This window comes from Augochlora pura, chromosome 3 (genome assembly GCF_028453695.1).
Source record: "Augochlora pura isolate Apur16 chromosome 3, APUR_v2.2.1, whole genome shotgun sequence".
Lineage (NCBI taxonomy): Eukaryota > Metazoa > Arthropoda > Insecta > Hymenoptera > Halictidae > Augochlora > Augochlora pura.
In genome coordinates this window covers 31,716,736-31,725,818 of record NC_135774.1, presented here as the reverse complement: position 1 = coordinate 31,725,818, position 9,083 = coordinate 31,716,736, and the positions used below count along the sequence as shown (strand labels likewise).

At 40.8% G+C, this 9,083-nt stretch overlaps 2 protein-coding genes across 8 annotated transcripts in view; one reads left to right on the top strand and one right to left on the bottom strand.

Moving 5' to 3' along the window:
- Window positions 1–74: 74 nt before the first annotated feature.
- Window positions 75–1,266, bottom strand: Mrpl35 (mitochondrial ribosomal protein L35). Its single transcript, XM_078176819.1, has 4 exons — window positions 1,148–1,266; window positions 715–874; window positions 509–649; window positions 75–434 (listed from the first exon to the last, which is right to left on the bottom strand). Exons 1-4 carry the CDS (start codon window positions 1,176–1,178, stop codon window positions 203–205), a joined length of 564 nt encoding a protein of 187 aa, XP_078032945.1. The 5' UTR covers window positions 1,179–1,266; the 3' UTR covers window positions 75–202.
- Mitofilin (inner membrane mitochondrial protein mitofilin) overlaps window positions 1,180–9,083 on the top strand; it is a 52,184-nt gene continuing 44,280 nt past the window's right edge. For 6 of the 7 annotated variants that reach the window (XR_013493728.1, XR_013493727.1, XR_013493726.1 and 3 more), the window contains exons 1-9: window positions 1,180–1,319; window positions 1,684–1,769; window positions 2,226–2,294; window positions 2,560–2,775; window positions 2,855–2,895; window positions 3,116–3,217; window positions 3,307–3,514; window positions 3,588–3,999; window positions 4,076–4,210. Coding sequence is in view for 4 of the 7 variants with exons in the window: in XM_078176813.1 (XP_078032939.1) it covers window positions 1,266–1,319; window positions 1,684–1,769; window positions 2,226–2,294; window positions 2,560–2,775; window positions 2,855–2,895; window positions 3,116–3,217; window positions 3,307–3,514; window positions 3,588–3,999; window positions 4,076–4,210 (1,323 nt within the window). In the remaining 3 variants the exon portion in view is untranslated. The remainder of the gene's footprint in view (window positions 1,320–1,683; window positions 1,770–2,225; window positions 2,295–2,559; window positions 2,776–2,854; window positions 2,896–3,115; window positions 3,218–3,306; window positions 3,515–3,587; window positions 4,000–4,075; window positions 4,211–9,083) is intronic. The other variant, XM_078176816.1, reaches the window with a different exon arrangement.

Below are 9,083 nucleotides of genomic sequence, written 5' to 3'. Positions count from 1 at the left end.
ATCAAACTTTCAGAATGAAACGTTGGGTATCTGCACAGTTTTATGTATTATAACAAACTGCTAGTATTAATTAACATTTCTTAACGAATTATTCTATATATCTTTGTTTAATGAAAAATGCACATGTCAGAATGAAAGTACTTTGGTATGTGTTCGTAAATACAGTACTGAATACATTTTTATATTTATACAGTAAAGATATTTAGCCTACTGGCTTCTTTCTTGTAAAAGGAAATTCTTCGCGTTCGTGGTATGGATTGTATGGATCTTCCGGATAATAATGAGGCCTTCTCCAATAATTTGTTACCATTTTATCCAATAAAGTCGCCTGTGTAGCATTCACAAAAATATGCTGTCTCAGTCTGTACTTCCTGTTTTCTGACTTTGTCCAGAGTTTCTTATGACGGCCAACACGAGTTCTAATCCATATACCCCTGTGTTCGAATGAAATACGTTATCATTAAACTTTAAGTACCACAGATCATAGCGCATGTTGCTGCAGACTTACCAATTTAGTCTGTAAAATCGTTTAAGTACAGCTTTGCAAGTTTTCCTTTTGCCTTTATTTCTAGAGAACTTAGTAATTGTCCTTGCAGGCATTCGATTAAATGAAACTGTAGAAGGAATAATATTTCCTATCTGTTTCTGACTGTAAATTTGATGACATTATTAACTGCATTCTTAGTTAAAGCCACACAATTTAAATGATCATACCATAGAACTGTTTCTGATTTAATCGAGTCAATATTGTGCCACTTATTAATAATGGAGGAAAATGCTCCAAAACATCTTTCTTGAGCATGTTGAGCCGTAGGATATTGTTTTAAGACCAAGGAATTCGTGACAGCACCAACATTTGCACGAGCAACAATTCCTAAAATACGTACAACAAAACAAACATTGATATCGATTCAATGGGACGTTTGAATAAGCGCGCCCTCGGTCCAATTCCGGCATTTCTTCTGTTAACCGAAATGGCTCTCCCACACAGCCGAACATAACCTACAAGTCACGAACTTCGACCGATTAACGCGCAACGATTTATCGAATTTGATCGAATAATGGTTTAAAATGAAGCCAACGAACTATCCTTTAGTCAGAGAAAGCTAGTGGTGGTAAAGTCAGAGAAAAGCTGTAGAGTACGCACCTCGAACCGCGGTACTAACGATACGCAACATTCTTCTTTTCGTGCAGTCAGTCAGTGACCAGCTGTTTTGTGCCGTCGTTCCCTTTTTCCTTTGGCTGCCTGACCGGCCACCCGAAAGATGTTCCGAATTGGATTAAAATTTCCGTGCAACGGTCTAAATAGGGTATCTAAAGTAAGTATGAGAAAAATCTTCGTATCTGTGCAAGTTAATTGTTTTGGCAATACACGAATCGAAAAGAAATTACGAACAGAACGTGAGCAAAAAGTGTTCCTCGCTACGCACTGTCTGACTATTGTCGCGACGTTTCTCCTAATAATATTTAGTTTGCCGTCGTTGTTTCTTGCGATCCCTGAAAGAAAAAGTATGTGATTCGTGCGAGAATTCGTGACTGTGTCACTTCGAACGCGTTTTCGTGAGTTGTCAGTGAATATTCTGGTAGACAAGACCAAGGTTGCGCGCCTCGTGTGACAAGATGGCTTAAATTTAGGCACTTACATAATTCCAGACGATTTCATTGACACCGTTGCCCTTTCAGATAAAAAAACATGGACCCTCCAGACTTTACCTGTCAACTAGATGTTACGAGACACGAACACGAGTCAAGTGCGAGCCGGATTGGAGGTATGTGAACAAATTTACTGTTTGTTTGCTTATAGATCTTTACGATTGTCAGAGCTGTCATTACGTTTAAACGAACGAAACTCTTTCCTATTTCGTTTCTTCGCATTTTCGATAACTTATAGTAATGGATAATTACAAATTTCTTATATTTTATAAGTCATCTTTGGGTTAGGTTAAGATTAGGTTATGTTTGATATAAATATCTTGATGGAATTGTTATTTTTTTGAGAGCCTATCGAGATTTCTTTGAAATTCCATTGGTATACAATTAATTATTTAAGTTATTCTACACTTATTGTTACGAATAATTTTATAATATCTATAATTAACCAGTTATAATAGTACTAAAAATAAACATGTACATACATGTTTCGTTGTGTACATATGTCTACTTTAAATATTATATTGAGTAGGATAGACGAGAACATTTGATGTGAGCATCGTTGTATGTTTTAGGTTTTTCAAGGATGTCAAACTTACGTCCAGAGTATCTGGACATAGGTATTCAACTGATTCGTCAAAGAGGTATTCAGAATTTAAACCCAGTTGCATTGTACTATATGTCTTGTGTAACAAAATTGCATGCATGGCCCCATTAACCACTGATATCTTTGCAACAGGTTTAAGTACTGGCAATAGAATGTGTATGGTAGATAAATTAAGATAAATTTGTACTTTAGAATATTTTAAATTTCTTACAGCATTTGATTTGTATATTGTTTTACCCCTTGCTTTCACATTGTTTGCAATGACTTGTTATTATATCTAAACATATACCTTATTGTGCAAGTGAGAAGAGCAGAGGAGGTGGAGGAGTGCTCATAACTCTGACTGCAGTTGCAATAGGAGCATCCGGGATATTATACTATGCAAAACAGAATCCAGAATTCCGTGCAACTCTTGAAGGATGGGTACCAGGCACGGACAAAACGATTCAGATCATCTTTCAGGAGGAGACAACCTATTTCGAGTTTATACGTTCGTTCTTCGAGTCTCTCAAGCAATCGTAAATATAAATAGATTAAAATACTTTTATTTTATAGTAGCCATGTAATACGTTGTTGATAAAACGTACATTTTTTCAGTATCGTAACTGCCTTATTTGGGGAAAGCTCAGAGAAACCAGGTCAGCCATTTGGAAAAACTATAGATTGCACGAATCTTGAAGATTATATACGTGAGCTCCCTCCTCTGATTCCCAAATCCTTCTTTCCTCTAAACCTCTTTTATCCTATCAATCGCAATATGTAAATGATATTAATATATGTATAGATATAAAGTAACTTTTCGTTTTATGCTGCAATTAATTTGCTCACTAACATATTACAATAACATGTGTGCTGTAGCGCCAAAGCCTGCGTTTGTGCCACTGGTTGATAAGAAGGAACCACCTATTAATGAACCTTACACCGAAATAAGATTAAGTAAAGGAGATTCGGTAGAAGTTGGTACGTTTTTTTATTTAGTAAATCGTTTTATGTAATTAAAACTTCTTACATAGTTTTATAAATGAACTAATCGATTCACACATTTTTAGTTGCTGATAAACCTGCTCCTCCTGCTAAAAATGTACCCAAAGAACTTATACCGGAAAGTCTGGTGGAACTAGAAACTCTATGCGGACAAACTGCATCTAAGGTGATTCAGGCTTACCAAGAAGCATCATGTGCCATTCAAGACTACAACAAAGATGTGATCAAAGTATTGGAAACCGCCCAAGGTGCTGGTAGTGCTGTGTGGAATAGGTATTTTCCTCCTGGAATGATTTACAAACTTTTTGTGGTCTCGTAGGTATAGCAAAGTATTTCTAAATTACAGATTGAAGGAAGCAACAGAGAAGAGAACGAAAGCAATTCAGGAAGCGGAAGCACATAAGGCCGAGGCGTCGGAATCCCTCAAGAAAATGATATATCTAATCGATGATCCTAAACTGGACGCACCGTCGCATATGAAGACAGCTGCTCGGAGAAACATCAAAAAGATCTTGTCCGACGTCGACGACGCTCAGAAAAACTACGAGTCAGAACTACAATCTGGCAGCGTAACGGAGCGATACTGGAAAGAGGTGAAAGCAGCTCGCGAAAGTCTCGAGGAGGAGCTGCGGATCTTATTCGCAGATATCAATATCAATGAGAAGAAATTGGCTGTCGACGAAGACTCCTTCGATTTGTTTGTCCTTCATATGACGAACAAAGTAAACAACCTGCAAAAGGAACTGGCGAAACTGCGGGTGAGTGTCTTTTTATTTTTTATGCATGGTAATAATCATTGGCTGATGTTTATACATGTTAATTATTGTATTACAGACAGTTTATGAGACCAGATTGAAGACAGCGTTAAAAGCGGTCGGCGATTCAGCATCCCAAGCTCAATTGGATGCATTGGTGTGTTTAGAGCTAGATAAAGAGAAGGTGATCCTTGAGGATGAGTTCAGTAAAAAGGTAGGCTAATTAACCGCATTATTATCTAAGTAGGATAATGTACGGAACGACCAACTTTCGCGAAGCGCCCGACACATTTGCAGTTTCTATACGGTCGCGACGCGGTCTCGTTTATTCGCACATGCAGTCGTATATCTAAATGAAATAAAGCAAAACTTTTACATGCAACCGAGAAAGATTCAGCGTTCCACATTGCTCGGCGATAATTCATACGTGCTACCGCGAAAGTTTGGATTTATGATTTTGCGCGTTTATTTCAAAATTATTGCAGTTACAGTAGTATTTAGAAGTCCCTTGCAAGTAAAAAATCCGTTTCGAGCCTGAAGTTCTTCATAGGTCGAACTACACGCGAAATTTCATTTTCTTTAAAAAAAACTGATGCCAGAATATGAATGATTCAAAATAGCATTTTCCATTATTTGTTCATATATCTTAATTTTTCTGTCTTCAGCCTTGATGAAAAATTTCAATTTTCGCGAGTTTTGTCTAAATATATACATGACGTTCTGCGGTCTCGTATCTGATAAAATTAGAAACATCGGTCGTAAATGTACAAAATATCTTTGCCTGACCGCTTGCTTATGCAACTCTGTTTTCATTCATGTGGAGAGTGTCCAATATGCAGGTGCTTTATAAAACCAAAGATATCTGCTGGCAGTACCGAAACACACGTACTCGGTGTTCTAGAAATAGGTACTTAAAGTGCTTAGATTATACTGTACCATCTAATTCTGTAACGTAATCGTTATACAAAAACTCTGAAATGATCATAGCTTGGTGGGCAGTTTTAACCTTATGTTTGAGGACATGCCAGTGAACAGAGAGAGCATCCACGAAGCAGATGTTGCAGGATATCTACAGGTTTTATTCGGACGTTTGTACAGGGTGTGCCAAAGTCTAAAGGATGTTACGTGGGCTCAGGGTTACAGATCTGTCTGTTTTATTATTACCAGATGGAGACAATCGACGTTGCACAGAATCGAAACGGGGGGAGGAGGGGAGGGAGGGGATCAATATTCAATGTTCGTGGAAAGTTCGGTCGTTACGTTTTAGGCATTCGGTATAGAGAAGCGTTTTATGGTACAGAAAGAATTTGGCATTGGAAAGAGCGAACCGTACACTGTCACACAGGCATTATGTATGTATACACATGGGATGTGGCATATTCCATATCCTGCAATCGTGCATGTACCTGTATACATATATCCCTCGGTTTGGCATCTGGCGAGGGGTGCAGAGGGGTGCAGAGGGGCGCGGAGAGGGCCAGAGGGGAGCAGAGGCAGCGGGCGCGGGCTTCTGCCACCCTTCGGGCTTTTTATCTATTTCCATTTGGCCCGTTGCCAATATTACGCTAGTGGGAGGCAATATTATCTCTTTAGACTAGCCCCCGACGGTATATCCGGCGTGTACGCCGCTAGTCACACCAAGGCATCCCGGCGAAACCACTATGACGCGCTGTCGTCATAGTTGTCTGAGGATCTACATATACCGAGTCCGTTTCGTTCGTTCAATTTTACTGGGTGTAATGGCATTACAACTATTTCCTAGTATTTTAGGAGAAGACCTTAAAAGTTTCATCAATTTTTAATTATTCTTTGCATCTAATACTTCTGGTATACATTTCTTTAACGCGATTCGTTTTGCAGATAACCAAATAATTCTAAACAGTTTTACCATCTTTTGGAGGCTGAAATATATTAATTTTAAATAGAATTTCAGTGTCCAAGCTGTTGCACGCTACAGAATTCTAAGGTGACGTAATATGAAACAATATCCTTTTTAGGAAAAATTATAATGTCGAGGATATTTCTGCATTTAGCGATGTCCGAGTTTAATTCCATTCAAAGGTTGGTCTTCCGGATCGTTTTTTTTCTGCTTACTCTCGAAAAACGTCGGAGTGTTTTATTATTGTACTTCGTTGTTGAACTGTTTGTGGTGTGGGCGGACTACCGGCGGTGCTAATCGTAAACCTTACGACGCACTATCTTTGTTATCTTTATGATAGGGACGTTTGTAACAGAAGTTGTTGCCAGTTTAACTCGAAAACCTGGCGTTGCACGAGGTTCTCTAATCGATTTGCGCGGATAGGATTTTTCCGCAGATTTATTGCATCGATTTCAAGTAACAGGAGCTACACAGGGAATCGCGAGTGCCGTAATAGAATTCAGTCATAGGAGCCATAAAAATTCCATTTCGAAAATCTTAAGATTCCGATCAGCGCCATTTGAGAATCGTAAAAGAGAACATTCAACGATTAGACGACACGGCAGATCGCGATGAATAATCTCAGCGAATCCTGATCATTCGAAGTTTCTCGGATCTTTGACGATCTTTGTCTCTGATTTTACGATCTTGTTTTACGACCGTCGCGTCAGACGATCGCATAAAAGTCTCGAATCGCCGGGAAAACTGTCGGAGTAATTCGCGAGTCGATCGGATCGCGATTTCCGATGAAAATTTGACCAACCGTTTTCCCGATTACGGACGCCGGTTCGCAAATTTCGTTTCCCGCGACGCGACTGTTAAACAAGTAGTCCTGCGGTCTCTTCCGTGTTTCCCTCCAATTATCGTTTCAAATTTATTCGTTTAATCGCGCCAGCATTGAACCGCGGTCTCGGTTTAACGTTAGGATCCTGTGTAATGGCGGATTAAACATTGGTACGTCTCTTATTGGAACGGGCCCGATTCCATGATCCCGCGGTTCTTAATTATTCAGCGACCGTTGTGCGATTCGATCCGACGTGAAATGACTCGGAACACGTGATGTTTCTTCGGCAAACAGTGCCACACCGATCCACCGATCTTTCCTCCATCGTTTTCAATTCGTGATCGGACTCTGCCGTTGTTCTTCGACCGAATAATGAAAATTTCACTCGTTGATCTACTCCCACGGTCTCGAATTAATTCCGAACAAGTTTTGTGATGCCGGGCGAAAAGTTGAATACAGGTTCTAGTATTTCAACATATTTTACCGTACGTTTCTCGAAAGTTTGTTCATTAAAGAAAATTGAAACTGAATGAAGAAGAAATCAGATGTAAAAAGGAACAGTTCGCAAAATAAATCTGATGAATGGATGAAAATTCTTCTTGGCCAAGAATACGCGAGAACCTGGATCTCTCAGTGTTCCATGATATTTTGCTGGCCCATTCGTGCACCGTGCTTAATTAAAGCGGGAAATAATTCGCGCTAGCGACAAAGCAGCGTCCGATAACAGGATAATTCCGTTGCCATTCGTCGTCGCCTCAAAGTGAGATGTTCGCCGGTATTTCGGCCTCGTCCCAGAAGGTTAGCGGGAATTCTTAACATCGGGACTGGGATCGGGACCAGGAGAAGTGTGACGCGAGTCGTATATCCGGTTTTACGGCGGCAACCGCCGACTTTAGGAAACATATTGCCCGAAGAATCGTCGTCGTCCGCCGCGGCCGGGTCGGTCCGCTGCGAAAATGTGGCCGGCGTGTTTCACGTTTCACGGCCGTTCGTAAATCGAGGAATTCCCACGTTCAAGGCAGATAGGATCGGACATTCTCGATCTTTTGCGCTCTCTCTCTCCCTCTCTCTCTCTCTCGAACGGTGTCGTCCCTAGAAATCGATTCCGGCCCAAGCCACTGCCTCTTGGCAAAGATGGCCCGGAACCTTATGGTGGCAGCGGGGAATAACTCAGGAGAACGACTGGAATTAACCCCCACGGGGTCGCGATAAAAACCGTGTACCAACACGTAGTCCAATTCGAGTTCAGCCCATTCGATTGCTCGATCTATCCGTTGTCTCGAGAAGTTTCAATGGTCGCGTTGGTGGCTATTGTGTTTTGCGAATCTTTAAGGATTTAAGGCATTGTCGAATTCCTGGCCGAGGTTCCTTTCCTTACAAAAGAAAGAAATATCATTTAGAGAAACTAATGCCATTCTCAGGGTGAGCAGTCTATATTAATTCTAAATGAGGAATGCGATACGAAGACCAACAATCTTGTTGCTTCAACTTCTTTATCTCTGCACCCGCTCACTTTTGAGTTTCAATTAGCAATTCTCCCGATAATCGGGACTGCTAAATCCGTTTCCCAAGTGGGAATTAGCGGGTCCTCGATAATTGTTGCTCGCTGGAACAAAGAAGGGGATCTCGTAATTCGATCTCGAGATTCTTGCCCAAGAATAAATTGTAGCTGCGGGCTTTGTTATGCTCGCTGTTACCTGCGAAGCTGTTATCGGACATAAGAACGAATCATTTCGGTGGAAGCGCTGCCTGGGTTTTCTCGTGCCCGTGCCCGTGGCCGCGATAAACTTTCATGGAAATCGTGATTCGACCGACTCGCTAATAGCTTGCAATCCTTCCCTGCCTCGTCCGTCGCTCTCTCTCTCTCTCTCTCTCTCTCTCACTCTCTCTCTCTCTCTCTCTCGCTTCGTCGACTCTCAGTTAGTCCACGATTCCAGGAAAATTGCTATTCGATACCGCGCACCGTTGATTCGTCCCGATGGAGATTGGTAGCTTGGATCTGCCGGAAAAGGCGAAACAGTTTTGTGACGCGGTTGTCGCGTCTCGATACCGCTGCTGCACTGCGAATTGTTTAACAAAAAACACGACTGTTTTAGTTCTTCAATTAAATTCGCGAGTAGACTAGTTGATATTTATTTGACTCGAAAAAGTTGTGCAATCTTTTGAATTCTAATCGTCGTCGCACCGGGAACGATGAAACTTCCAGTTAATAGAATCCAATAAAATTCTGAATAGACTCAGTACTTGTTCTGAAACTTGCGAATAAAATCCGTAGATTTTAATGATCTAAAAGATCGTTTTCATCCGGTAATTCGTGAGTATCGCTGCGCCGTTGAAAGAGTTAACCGATGGAACGCGTCGTTGAATTTTCATAGCGGGGCGAAA